General features: G+C 39.7%; 1 protein-coding gene across 6 annotated transcripts in view; it reads right to left on the reverse strand.

Annotated features, from left to right (window-relative positions):
* Positions 1-4,012: 4,012 nt before the first annotated feature.
* Positions 4,013-15,220, reverse strand: part of ST7 (suppression of tumorigenicity 7) — a 160,694-nt gene continuing 149,486 nt past the window's right edge. For all 6 annotated transcript variants that reach the window (XR_012833766.1, XR_012833765.1, XM_075743715.1 and 3 more), the window contains 3 exons: positions 12,405-12,497; positions 9,212-9,351; positions 4,013-4,336 (listed from right to left, as the gene is read on the reverse strand). Coding sequence is in view for 4 of the 6 variants with exons in the window: in XM_075743715.1 (XP_075599830.1) it covers positions 4,241-4,336; positions 9,212-9,351; positions 12,405-12,497 (329 nt within the window). In the remaining 2 variants the exon portion in view is untranslated. The remainder of the gene's footprint in view (positions 4,337-9,211; positions 9,352-12,404; positions 12,498-15,220) is intronic.

A 15,220-nucleotide genomic window follows, 5' to 3' on the forward strand; every position in this document is an offset into this window, starting at 1 on the left:
ACTGGTCTTGAGAGAGAGCAGTTATTTACATCTGAAAGGCTTTGGAAAAACTTTGTATCATGAAAATGGGCAAGTCATCTCCAGAAGGCACAGCTGGTATTAAAAGATTAGGAGGATCCTGCAAAGTATTTATTTGGCAAGGAGATAATGTTGCAATTACTGCACATGGCATTAACGGAATGATCATGGTTAGAAGTAAGAATAATCACGATTCTGGGTATAAACCAACTGCTGGTGGGAACAGCCCTGTCAGCGTGTTAGCATACGGTGTGTGCATTGCATATACATGCACATCCAATAGATGTATATACATCTATATATAGATGTATATATAGATGTATATACCTTCAGTGGTTATGCTGTTGGCCTCATTACGGCCAGCAGTTCTGACTCTGGACTGAATAAGGAAAATTTCACACCTAATTGTATTTAAAGGTTAGTCCCAAGGAGAATTTTTATTAGGATTTCATTGTGAAATTAAATCCGCATATAGTTCACAGCCTGAGCAATATCACATTTTAAACTTTAAAGAACTTAAAAGCAGTGTAATTTTTTTTTTTTTTTTTTTTTTGGTGTGTGTGGTACCAGGTGTTTTGAAAGACTCAGGGATCCTTTGAGTAGTCTACAAATTCACCATGTAATAATGCAGAAAATATTCAATGTTCTGGAAAAAAAGAAGCGTCATTCTTCCCTTCAAGGGAACTTGTTCTAGGAAGTTGAATGAGAGGTAATGAAATCAGATCACTTCTTAACTCCAGCATTTGGTTAATCCATCAGAAAACAAACCCACCTGAATTTGGCAGTCCTAGGTAAAATGTTTGGGGCTTATTGTATTCAAGGTGGACTTTTATTCCCCAACCCAGTCCTCCTCCTCCACCAAGGCACGTCTTCTTGCTCCAGACGTCCCCCTGCTCGCAGGGCCCTGTGGTTCCTGAAGGCCGGACTTACCAGTAAGACCAGGAAGACGGTGGCCTTGAGTGCCTCGGCCTTTTTGGTGTCCTTTGTCACCAGGTCCCTGGTCCCAAAGCTGCACAGCAAGCTGAATTTTATATTCCACACCAGTGCCATATTAATAAACTGCAATGCAATCCCCCCACCCAACCCACTTCACCAGAGGAAAACTAGAATATTTTGCAGCACAACAAATGTGTAACAGCTGAGCTGACCAGTTATTTGACTCTTTTTTTTTTTGCTGTAATTATGAAAATTCTTTTAAGAAAAGAGCTCAAGGTAGACTTATTAAAGCTGTAAGCATTTCTGCTGTCTCTTCCATGAAGAAAGGATTCCCAAGAGCTTTCGCTATTTCTTAGTGGGAAAAGATGCTCAGAGATGTAAATATTGCTAGGAAAGGCACCCCTCCACCTTCAGCTAATCAAATAAAGAAAAGGGGGAAAAAAAAACCACCCAGAAATCAGGCAAGATAAATTAAAGAATCCTGTATTTTGGTCTATGGAATAAATTTATTCATGTATTTAGTCATGAAGAGGAAACAGCTGTCCCTAGGTAGACACTTTAGTGTCAGAATAATGTTAGCTGAGGCAAAAGGTTGTAGGAGTATTTTTTTTTTTTTTTAATATGCAGTCCAATTTTCTTGAGGGAGTTCCCTTTACTTTTGCTGCATGAAATCGGAATCTAGCAGTGCTCTGAAACATCGTTAGCCTGCCAAGCTTTTTGGGATTGCTCCCTCCCCACTATTTTCTTTTTTTAACAAACTTAACCCTAAAGTGTGGAGCTGTTTTAGGAGAAATCTCATGAAAAAAAGTACAATTTTCTTTTACTTCATTGAAAACGGGGAAAGACTTTTAGGAATGATGGTGTATGTTAGGGCACGTGGGTCGTGTAGCTCAAGAGATTTTTTGTGCTGCCTTTTTTTTTTTTTCTGCAAAACTATCTAAACCTCATTTGTGCATCTCACCTTCACCTCCCACCCTGTGTAACCTTCTTTGCAGCTGTGAATCAGAAATAAAATACCACATTTCTGGTACTGTGCTGCGCAGCTGCTGAGGGGCATCCAGCCTGGGTGCCCAAATCACACCTGCATTCAGCAAACTCCTGATATTTTTCCTTCTTTTCTCCTGGGGTAAGGACTTCCATGCTATCCCGCTGAAAAATCAGAGTCTGTTTATTTGGCGTTCACACCAAATCACAGCAAACAATTAAGGACCAGAGACAACAAGAGCCTTCCCCTAGGTGCAGCACTCACCTCTCTGAGTAGGGCTCTTGCTTGGAGCAGCTGTACATTTAATGGGTGGGAAGGCTGTTGTATTCTGTGCTGGTTACAGCGTGAAAAGACAGCGTCCATCCAAATTGGACTAGGTTGTCTTTAAACAAAAAACCACCACCAACCAGGAATTGTGAACATTTGAGGCTTAAAAGCCTTCCCCCCCCGCCCCCGCCAAATCTGCAAGCTGAAGATTCAGATGAGTTATTATCTGAACTAGATTTCCAGAAGGCCCATCTCCGCACTAAGCCGGAGCCTTCCCATCGCTATAATCACGGGCTGTGGTCGCCTTTTGATCTAAGCCATGCTGAACTTCACAGGAAACATGTTGGAGACAGAAAAGCCTAAGGCAACAAACTCTGCCCGATGAAAAAGAAAAGCCTTTTGTCTGACTTACTTAGTCTCCCAGATGCCTAAAATTATAATTAAAGCCAAAGAGATATTTTCTAGATAAAATCCATGGCTCACTACAGCTTACAAGGGAGATGGATACTAGAAATAGTAGAAATAATAGAATTGTATAAAGATATTTCTTGAGTTCCTAAAAGTTCCCCATAGTTCAAGGGAAGGATCTGATTCTTCTAGGAGTTAAGCATTCCTTTTTATCAGACTATTACAGATAATAATTCCCACACAGATCATAAGTCATGTTCTCTCTTCTTCTAACAGAAGGCTGTACTGGTACCTTAGTTGCTGACAAACATGGACACTCGTATATAGCTCGATATACACTGATACGCAAACACATTCACACATCAGGACTGATAATCACAACGATTTGTTCTTTTGAAGTGCAGGGTACACACAAATGAACTTTGAAAGGTTTTTTAAGGTGGCATTTTTGATCCACTGCATTAGGCTTATGCTTCTGTATTCAGGAGAGGAGTTGAAAAAACAAATCCTTGAAGCATCTGTTAAGGATGCACTTTCAATTCTTGACAGACAGGACTACTTGCTTCAACTTCCAGATCAAATTCTTGATCTTGGAGCTGGCCTCATGCATTAGCAGAGGTATCTGCGGGAAGTCTCCATCTACAGTGGCTAAGTTATAAATGAATACTTTGTCTGAGCCTCTCACAGCACAAGGACAAGATTTCTTGAGGTAAGCACTAATAACAAAATACCAACCTCTCTATTAATTCTGCATGAACTAACACCATTTTTGCTAATGAGCTTCTGGTCTCAAGCAACAGTTTATAAAGATGATGTTTAATCTGTACAGTAAAAATTACCTGCCTTTTTGTACCTGAAAAGTACTAGTAATGCAATAAAAACTCAGCAAGAAATACCTAAGAGCATGAATGTAATGATCACTCACTACAGGTACATTTTTCAATTCTCTGCCATTACTGATGCTTTGTTCTGTAGACAGAGAACAAAACATGGAGCTTCTGGAGGTGTGAAATAACAGCAGTGGGAAGAAAATCTGTAAAGCGCGTGGACTTTTTGAAAATGCAAATGAAGATAAAACTCACCTCTGTGCAGGGATGGGAATGAGAAGCCCAGTGTGCCATCCAAACTGCCTGGAGAGCCTAAGGCTGCTTTCAGCAAGAGCCTTCCCTGCCTAGAAGCATTCTCTAGACTGTATCCAGCAGTACAGGCTTTACCCTAATTGAACTCCCTAAGAAAAGGCAGAGATACTGTTGCTTAATTGTGAAGTTATTAGTGTTTTTTCATTAATCGAATGGAAATCCAAGCCCCAGCTGTGGTGAAGCAGATACACCACACTCATGTAAGAACACAAAGTACAATCATCTGAGCTTTGAAGAAGAATCCAAAAGACAGCAATGGTGCAATACACAAAAGTTTATTTTCAGGTTTTTCTTTTCTGAAGGCAAAATATAATAGAACCTAACATCGATGTATTTTGTACAACAAAACAGTTTTTATATGAGAACAGACAATCCATGAAGAGTTTTTAAGTCTTAGAACGGCTTCCCTTTTTTATCATGCTTTCTTGTGGTCAACAAAAAGTTGGCACAGAAGATGTCATGGCAGTCAGTCAGTGGGTGTGCTCCCTCAGATCCTCGTCAGCTGGTGCCACAGGCTGGAGGGCAGGATACTCTCTACTTTCTCCATCACAAAATTTAAAGGGGCAAAGAGGGTGCTGAGAAACTGCAAAGAAATCAGATACACATTCAGATCAAAATCCAGGAGAAAAGAGAGAGAGAGTGAGAGAGAAGAGAGCTGTCCAATAAGACAAGAAACTCTTACTGCGGTCCTCTGTAAACTCCTCCAGCATGATAAAAATTATATAATTCACATATAAAGACTTTCTGCCAAATTCTAAGTCTTGCATATAGATAGAATTTTGGATTTTGCAGTAAAGACAGCAGAGCCGCATTTTTGTGCAGATCAAACTGACGAACTACAAAAGTTCTCACACATGTCACATCCTAGATTTGTGCTCACACTGAAGCCACTAAAAGCTCAACCCAAAACCTACTGAAGGGAAAGAGGCGGTATCTGTCAGACCACCTCTCAGAGACAAAAAGCACATCTTTAGAATCAGGTTTAAGATGGTTCTGGGTTATCTATAGATCTACTATATACACTGATGCATCACTAACTGTAATTTATCTTCACCTCCTCCCTCTATTACAGAACACAATCAGCAATGCTGAAAGAGGTTTCAATATATTAATGTTAGGGCAGGCATATGTGACAAAAATTGAGCGAATAGAGACCATTTGATCACAGGAGAAAAACACTGCCAGCTATACATCTCAGAACTCAGCTACTCAAAGCACTCTCAAAATTTTGGGAAATACATATTAACTCTCCTTTACATTAATTGCAATTCAACCGTACACATTACATACAGTTATGTTGGGGGCCTATACATGTATCAGGCAGTACAGTAACATGTAAAGTCAGTCACCTCGAGACTGTGAACCCTGTGGCTTCTAACCATTTAGGCCGATGCGACTTTGCTATAAATACACAGTTCTGTTTGGAACTCACCAGCAAAGAGCTGCAAGAGGTTACTGCTTGGTAAGTCAGTATTAAAGCAGATCTGGTGCTGGACGTGTTCTCTTTTTGCTGACAAATGCAAGCATCACTTTATATATAAACACACTTACATCCCTTTTCATGTTCTGAATTTGTCCCATATCTCTTTAGGCACTTAAAGGATGCAGACGTGGGGGTCTGGTCCCCCTGTAGTCACTGAAGAGAACTGAGCACTTCCAGAGAGTATTTCTACCCATCCCAGGACCAGAACTGCCCTTTGAAATTGTCTCTTCCCTCTCTACCCCCAGAGGGAGCTGGGGTGGCTGGGCTTTGCCTTCTCCCGTAAATCAAGAAGGACGGTGGCACAGCCGCACTCCTGGACTGCTAAGCACAGCTCCTGACACAGTTCTGGCCCGTACCAGTTAGTCCCTCCCCAACAAAGCCCAGGCAGAGTCTGGGGGTAGCACAGGGCAGGGACAGTTCCCAGCAGCCGGCGCTGATGGAGCCATCCTGCCTTTGAAGGGAGGAGAGGTTAGACGTACAGGTGTGAACTGTGATGCGCCACTTGCCTTTGGGGCCACAGAACAAACAATATTTTATTACTTAATATAGACATGTCCGTGGTCGCTACCTTAGGCTCCTAAGTATCTAAAGTTAAGTATGAAACATGCAATTCCAAAAATTGTTATAGGTCTGTGTGCTGCTGAAACACAGCTATATATGGCAAATGTATTTAAAATGTTTCAAAATTTCACTATCCAGCAGCCAGAAATGATAACCATTTCATGGTACCAAGCCAGAAAATACCTGCAGTTTCACTGTTTACCAAAATGGGCTCTGTGCAGAGTTTAACTGTAAAAATGTATGATGTTTATGACGCTTATGCATTTTAAAGGCAATAGTAACCATTCAAATTCTTTTTTACCTCTTGGACATGTTTGCATACAATACAGACACTATGTCATGGACAACTTGTGCATCACAGGAAAACCAGGTAACACCATCACCACTAATGTGATTTTGTCATAAGCATGGGTTGAAGAAAAAACTTCTTACTGAAGCTGAGCACAGTATTTCAGTTGTAGTGCTAAAAGTCAAGCTGTATAACGTGAATCGCAGCTGAATTAATGTAACACTGACTTACCTCATCTTACAGTTTGCTAGTACTATTTCAAGCGGCTTAGGCCAAGTAGAAGCAGTCCCTCTGGTTGAGCTGTGAAGTGCTTAAATAAACACGCTCCTTTAATTTTGCCAAATGCAAAAGGCTCACTAGAGGATATTTTCTGCTCTTTGAGTAGCACTTGATCTATGTGGTAAGCTTGCACTATCACAGCTACTTGAATAAAACTCAGCTTTGAAACCAGTGCAAACTACATACTTGTTAAATCAACGAAACAAGAACAATTTGCCTGACAGTTTTATTGCAATTCATAGGAATTTTCTTGCTGAAATAGTCAATTGTATCCTATAAAAAAAAAACTCAGCAAAGTATCTGTAGCTTAAAACGAGTCAAGTTTTTCTCCACCTGGAAAATTAGTTGGTCTACAAAATACATTTAAATTAATGGATACCAAAGCCTGGCTTCACTGAAGTCCAAACAAAACCTCTGCTGACAGCAAGAGGTTCAGGATGCCACCTACTCTCTGGTACAAGCCCATGTAAACAACACCTGTGCTGAGGCTCTCTGGCTCTTGGAAAGCTCCTGGTGCTCCTGCCCTCAGACACAGACAGGCAGATGCCTATCATCTGGCTTGTTTGCCACATGGTAGCACCCAGGAGGACTTAGTCTGCATTTGGTTTTGTGTCTTGGTTTTTTTTTTTAATTTTTTTTTTTGCCTTTCCTTTTGATACTGCTTTTTCCACACAGAACAGAAAAAACAGCACCAGCAGTGAAGTAAGAATTCAGGGTGGCAGAACTGGTAATGGGACACCTGTAAAAAGTTTGCTATTATTATTTTGTGTTTTAAAAGGAAACTATCAACCTGGCTATTTTCAATGCTGGCAGAAAGCAGCCTTCTGGGAGCACCTTCTGAATAGCAACATTTGATTAAAACAGATATGCAAAAGTTATCTTTTTAGGCTATGCCACTGCATGGCTGGCATTTACGTGGAGGAACTGACTATTGCTCAGTCCCTGTGAGCTTTTGCAGAGGTCCAAACAGATGAAATATGTCCCTGGGCAAACCTGCTTGCCCAACTGAGGTCTCGCCCATCATACAGGAAATATTGAAACAGACCATGTCAGTGATCTCAGGCAAACACAGGAGTCAAATCAGAGAAAAATTAGTCTTTCTGAAGTTTCACTCATTTTAAAAATTTAACTAGGCACTATGCTTTTAGACATGACTGTTGACTCAAATTATATAGTGACTCCCTTGTTAATACAACTCTCAGTTTTATTTATGATACATTCTTATTGCTCCCATATTATGAAAGGACCTGCAATTACATATTTTTAATGACCTCCCAGATATTGTTATATTTCTGCATGAGAATGAAAGAAATTTAACAATATGTATGCTGGGCTGACAATTTTATCCAAGCCTTGTACCACGACACAGGTACAAGGTTACAGCATTGGCTGGATACAGTCTCACACGTGGAGGAGGTCCTCAGCACTCAAGGGCTTTTTCTGCCTTAAAGAACCCAGTGTCTGGGTTAATGGGCTGTGGAAAAGGTGCATGAAGATGCTACCTGGAGGAGAGGTCACAGCCAGTTCCCAACATCCAATCATGCTAACCTATGCAGTTTTTGTGAAATACGGTAAATATCAACTTGCAGGAACATAAGCCTGGGCAATGATGACGATATTACATCTGTGCAATGCTTTTGGGATTGGCAGGCATAAGAGAAGGAATGATTTTGACCTATTAAAATTAAAGCATATGTGCACAGTTTCATAATGTCATATACCACCATACAGGAACAGGTGACTCAATGCACAGAACCACAGCAACAGTCAGCACATTCATCTTTTAGCTATTTATGAAATTAGTTATTTATGAAATGATCTTCCCTAAAACTGAAAGGGAAGAGCCAGAGCTGGCCAACCTCTTCTGTTCTGACACCGCTGCATTTCAGAGACGTCTGCTGGTGCACCTGCAAAGGGAGTCTCTCACCATTTGCAAAGGAGTTTGAGAAAGCACTTACAATCTGGAATTTGCTAAAGCCTTTCAGCCTTGCCTCCTCCTCCACCCCACTCCCTATGCCCCCTAAATCAAAAGCATGAAAGACATTAAAAACAAGGCCAGGAAGTTATTCTGGAAACATAAGACCTACAAGAGATACAAATATATTTGAGAAAATATGTTACAATGGAAGATATTCAGTATTTCTTGGAGAAGGAGACAAGTGTTTTTTGTTCTCCTAGAACTTTTCTGTAAGTTGATTTTTCATGTCCTAGAACAATGGAGCAGCGATGTTCTTGGTTTTGCAAAGAAAAAAAACATGGTTTAGCATAATTCATAGCCCTCCCCCCCATCCTCCAACATTTAATAATCCTTTGTGGATTAAAAAAGCAGAATTAGCAGAGACTTCCCTGGATGTAGTTAAGAAAAGTCATGAGGGAAATATTGAGACTACTTCCTTCATGGCAGTTTGGGGAAAGAACACAGAAATTTGCCTTGGTTAACAGTACACTCTATTTCTGCACATACTAAGAGTTTCTATTGCACTTGAAAGCACGGCACAATTATTATGGCTCTACACAAAATAGAGGGGCTCTGAAAATCATTATTAGTTTATTTTATTGGATTACATATGAAAACAAAGCTACTCCCTTCTCCCACCAAGCCTTTTTTTGGCAAAATCACAAGAGATCTAGCCTACCAAAAGAGCCATATAAACCAGAGAAGACAGACAGTAGTGTGCTTTACTGATTAGCTCCCTTAACGGTTGTTCAAATGTCCTCCTGCTCAGACATCTTTTGACATTTTATTTATACAACTGAATATGCAGATATTTAATACCCAGCAGTATTTAGCCCAGATCTGGCATCCGTGTATTTACCAGAAGAGAGTAGCAGCAGACAATACTCACAGCTTTTGCGAAGACCCCCATAAGCTCTGGGAACTGATGTGTCAGGAGGGCTAGCATGGCTGTGAAAGAACATAGTCCAGCAGTGAAGAGGATGAAGAAGGGAAGCTCTTTCTTGGGGTAAACTGAAACTTCGTGAAAGGCTGTAGAAAAAAAAAGACGGGAAGGGGAATGCATTATACATAAAAAAACCCCCAACAACCCAACCAAAACCAAACCAACATTCTTAAGTGGTTTCAACAGCCAGAGACACCCAAAGATGCTTTTGAAGGAAGAAACACATAGGTCTGAAACATCTAAGGCAAATATTATTGTTGTGTCAGTCATCTCACTGCCAAATAATTCTCATCTGAAGATCATATTTCTGGCTTACTCTGGTCATATGTACATGTTACTTTTTTCTTCCTTGTGTCAGCACCAACTATAACGCAGCTGTGCAACAACTAATCCCAGAAAACTAACCTACAAATAAAAAATCCATTTTTTTTAACACAGGTCACTGACTAGCCACATGGTTGCATGTTTGCTGATGCTGATACACAGAGAATGCAGAAACACGCACCCAGGAGCAGCAGTGAGACCAACCTTGCAGAAGCATGGCTGTGGATTGGTTTAAGCAGGCTGTAAAACTACAGCCTTTGTATCAGTAAATTCTGAGGGTTTAATCTGCAGAACCAAGAAAAGTTATCCTTAAAGTAGGACCTACAAACAAGTACTTTAAATTCAGATTTTCAGAATTCTCTGTATAAATACAACAATACAACAACGTTTTAAAGTGTTAAAACCTGGAATTTAAATTAATAGTAAATTTTTAAGGTGTTTGTTAGTCTACACCAAAAGGGATATAGAAATTTCCTCGACTCTCGTATGAAAAATCGCTCACTGGGCTTTGGAGAAAGCAGCACTGTGAAGGCTAAAAGGGTCAGAAGAGGATAATGAGTATTTTACTGGAAGAATATATCTCTTAAACTGTTATGGTGGCTCAGATTCAAAGTGAAAATTTGGCTGGGCTGGCAAAAGGTCTGGTGGCCTCTTACCTGTCTGCTTCACTCATTCAGTCCATACTTTGGAGCTACAGTCATGATAAATGCCAACTTTGAAACATTTTTTTCTCATACAGGACCAGTCTCAAGGCTTCCCATATACTCAAATCCTATGACTACTTATACACACAAAACATTACTCTCCCATTTTGCCTACTTTCTCTGCTTCAGTGACCAGCTCTTATCTCTTTGTACCTGCAGACAACATAAGCACAGGTAATCCAGCAACATGGCAGGGCAGTATTCTTGACTGCATTCATCCAGAGTAGAGTGGTTTCCAAAACCAACAGCAGGAATTCGTAAGAGTTTAAATTAAAATATTATAAACTAAAATACGTGTGATTTTTGGGTCTGCTAATTCATTCAGTTTAAAAAGAAAAACACAGATAATTTGCAACTTCTCTCTGATTTAAATTAAATTTAGAGATCAGGAAATACCAGATCATGGACTGTGTAAGTCTAAGATTTCTTGTGCTCAGTTTTTTGTGCTTGCTTTTGACACAGGCTCAAACTTGTTGTTCTGGTCTATCATCCAGTCATGGCAAAAGTTTTGTGATTGATATTTTTAATTTGGATAGCCTATCAGATCTCAGTGCTGTGATATAATTCCAGCTGACTCTCCTTTAAAACACAGGCAATTAAAGGGTGTGGACAGGTATGCAAAACCCCTTTAACCGATCCGTGTCTGTCACGGTATGCTAAACCCTTCCCTACTCAAACCCAAGAGATTTTGCAGTGAAAGGCATTTCCCATAACTGCCAGAGCTGAACACGAGTGTCTGCATATTCTTTTAAAGAGTCCCTGGCTTCTAACATTTGACAAGAACGATTAGTTTTGTGTCTAAAAAGAGAACACTGAGCTATTCTGCATGACTCTGTCATTCCTAAATCTCCTGACACTCCACCCTCCCCAGCTCAGCATCCCTCTGAGTAAAGCAAGCAGAGCACTCTAAGAGGTGTTGTTATAATTACAGTGATTATAATGGGGTGGGGAGATATTATCAGTTGCCAAGGATTTCTGTGTAATATCAGCGAGAACGTACTGTGAAGGAGAGACTCACAATGAGTGGATTTTCGCTGTATTATTCTCACCTAATGTTCGCTCACGTAGGCTTACAAAAAGTGGCAACACATTTTTCAGCCCAAAGCAGAGAGGTTCTGAATGAAAGACGACAAAGAGTGCAAATGCCCTCAAAACCAGCCTTCACAGCAGCAGCAAGGCTATGTTTTACTTTCTCCGGAACAGATGTCTCTTTATTTCTTCTTCAGGATAGAGAAGGTGAGAGAAGAATCTCCTTCTTTGGATCAAGTTGTACTTGCCTCCTCTGCCCTGATCCTGCAAACCCCGCCACACTCATGTGTGTTCCACTTGTCCTCATACAGAGTCCCACTGACTTCAGTGAGAAAACATGTGGGAACAAAGCATAACTGTTTGCAAGACTGGCAGCTTCGGCTCTTCCTCTGCATTCTTGTGCTTCGCTGCATGCACCGCAAGAAGTCGCATTAGCTTGGACTGTAACACTTCCCAAGGGCTGGACCTGTCTTTATAGCTACATCTTGCAGAGCACCGGGAACACTGTTGGCACTTTGCTAATACATGCCATAAACATATAAAATAAATGACTGAGGTAATTTCACATCAATCTCTTCATAACAGCACACACCATTACATGAAGAAAACTCTTTCTTGCTATTTAAGACTGATTTTCAGAAAACATCAGCATAACGTGTCAGAATAACAGCTGCGTTAATGATCCAGACATCTTCAAGCAGGTTTGATCCTGCCTTGGAATTTAAGTAGCTGGTGTGTCTACAAAAGACTAACAAGGCTGTGCCACTGTGCTTTTAGTTTGATGGGATGTTACCCTAGATGAAAGATCAGACCTATTTTCCAGTGTCTTGGCAAGAGAGAATAGCAAGATCTAACTGATTCCTTCTGTAATCTCTCTCCCTGTCCCTACACGGTCAACAACAATAAAGATAGCTAATTGTTACGAACTATGGCTAGGAGCTGCCTCTCAAACTGTCACGGGAGCTCCAGAGACTCCCTGCCAACCCCATTATTCTAATCCCGGCATCAATGGAGATCAGTGCTGCAAAGCTCAGGTAAACGATTCTTTGATGTCAACAATAAGAAGGAAAAGTTGAACGTACACGGTAGTAGTTCTCTATCTGCAGTTTCTGTACAAATAGGGTAAGGATAGAAAAGATGTCCTTTTTCCAGTGGATAGGGGATCATTCTGAAAGCTGGAAAGAAAACAACACCATGCACAAGTTACTGTGAGCGTGGCAGTCACTGGACATAATTATATTTACGACTTTGAAAAAACATAGACAAAACATAACATTTACATTTGGTTGCAAACAGCATATAAATTGCTTAATGAAATGCCAAAATATAAATCCACCCTTAGCTTTTAAACCTGCAAACACTTATGTTTATTTTTATTCTGGGGAAAAGGCTCATGACCATCAAGTGAGACCACATTACAAGTACATACATATAAATGTTTGCATGATGAGAGCCCACTGTACTTACAATTCAAATTTACACGTTTTGTCTTAGGCTTTTAGGCTGCAGAATTTTTACATTTCAGGGGAAAAAAGTGTATAGCCTACAAAAATGACCAGCCAAGCTCGTGCATTCAGGTCAATATTTGCAATCTGCAAATCAAGCATAACATAAGTTTTGCATGGAAAAAAGTACACTACCTTTTTCCCATCACACTCCAGCAAACCAGGTAACACTGATGACTCAAGCCCAGAGAACTAGTTTTCCAACACAGTCATGTTTTCATTTTATATTTGGCAATCAAAGATTAATACTGAATTATTAAAACCAGGTTCCTCACATACATTCTTTTTAAATGCAGCAGATCAAGTCAGGTTTCCAATATAAATCTTCAGGTCATGGATTAAATAATACTTAATCTTATGCATTTTTAAAATTGAAAATAATAACAGAGAGGGAGGGAAATGGATTACTAAATCTGGATGGTGATGATGTCATAGGCCAGTCAGATTGCCTGTGGTTTATGGAAACATCAGAATACTTGACTGAATTATAGCTTTGCAATCAAGGCATCCTTTTCCATTATCCTATATATTATTCTCACTGTTAAAATGTCATCAACGTGTTATTCTCACTACTCCTATGAACATCAGTCACTGAAGCAATATTTTCCTCAACAGATGTCCTAGAAGCACTATATATTTTAAGATGTTAGCTACAGCCCACCACCACACGATAGCACTCCATTATGTCTTGCTCACAAGGCAACCGAGGAATTGCTTTAAAAATACACAATATCGCAGTATTTTCAGTTGTGCACACTGCGTTTTAAATAATGTTAGCTGTGTTTTTTATGCAGCTATATGAGTGTATTTATTCTTGATTACGTGTTTAAAGCAATAGTTTAGAAGGCAGAAAGCCTCAAAGATTGTAAACCAACCTGGGCTGTAATGCTCTTCCAATATTAACCCCCTTTTCCATAGCACCCCAAAAAGCCAAGTACAAATACAATAATCCAAGCCTTGTGTGATCTTCACATGCAACAAACTTGAGTGTCTGTACAAAAACATATGTGGAGGGATGTTCAATGCTCATTACTTCAAAATCATTAACGCAAGTTTTTCCTTCCAATTTGGCTTAATATTTAAACAGACAACCAAGTCTCTTCTGCCTTACCCTAAATCACAGTTGTATTCTAATCAAAATAAAAAGGGACGGTAAGATGTTGCTTTTACAAAACAAGTGAACAATGACTGAATAGATTTTGCTGAATTTAAACAGTCATGTTTGACATAGGACCAAATATGGAATATTTACAGCAAAATGGTTTATTTAGCATTGTTATCAGCCATGGAAGAAAGTGCTCAGGTTTATATGTATTGGTTTGTGTTTACATAGGTACTTATCTGCCTTACTCTTACAGGGTTATCTGATCCTATTTTACATCAATCAATTCAGGTATCACAGAGGCTGTTTGCCATTTAACCACGTACTCATCGTAAAAGCTGCTGTAGCATTTGAGAGCCCCACGGTTTTTCTTCTTCATGAAAGCAATAGGAAACATGGCAGAAATTTAGAAACTGACAGTGATGAACAAGCGCCTCAGACTCTTTTGAAATTTGGTTACACTTGAAACTACAGCCCTTCTGTACAGAGCACCTGGACCAAACCCAGACCAATGTTTCACGTGGTGTCACTTGAGCTTTTTCAGTTGTGTTAGGAACAAAACTCTACTTTGACTGATCGAATGAAGACAGAGCAGGAAACAACCAACATTCCAGTTCAATGATGATCATTATTTTTATAACCTCACTTTTCTCAATTGTTGAATGTAATTTGGGAAAAACACTCTGTGAGAATTTAGGAATTCAAAATATCACAAAGACATTTCTGCATAAATTTTGATAGAGGCTGTCTTAATTAGGAGTGACCTTATTCTCCTCAGAAGCATTCAAAATGTACCCCCAAGTGAATGACTTAATGTACTTAATTCTGCCGAGTTCCCAAAAGGTCAAAACTGAATAGTGTATATATGTGGACATTAAATTCCTACATGCAAGGTACTAAAGTGAGACTTGTGGTTATTTAAGTGCACTGACAGAATAGTACACTGTAAAGACATGCAAGTACGTAAATACCTAGAAAGAAAGCAAGGGCAATTGACCATGTACTGTGTGTAGACTGTTGGTTAGAACTAGTATTTAATTAAGTTTAATTTCTCTGTCATGTTTCCACTGGTTTTAACTTACAATTGTGCAGAGATGCCAAGGAAACCTTTTGCCAGTAAAGGACATAAAAGTGACATAAATACTTCACTACAATAGTAAAGAATATTACCCAGACTAAGACATGGACCAAAAGTTATGATTATTGGACTAGATACTGGTGAAACCATTAAAACCCATGGGAGTCTTTATGCATGAGCAAAATCTGAAGAAAATTTTTGAGGACTGGTGCA

Source organism: Balearica regulorum, chromosome 1, assembly GCF_011004875.1.
Source record: "Balearica regulorum gibbericeps isolate bBalReg1 chromosome 1, bBalReg1.pri, whole genome shotgun sequence".
Classification (NCBI taxonomy): domain Eukaryota; kingdom Metazoa; phylum Chordata; class Aves; order Gruiformes; family Gruidae; genus Balearica; species Balearica regulorum.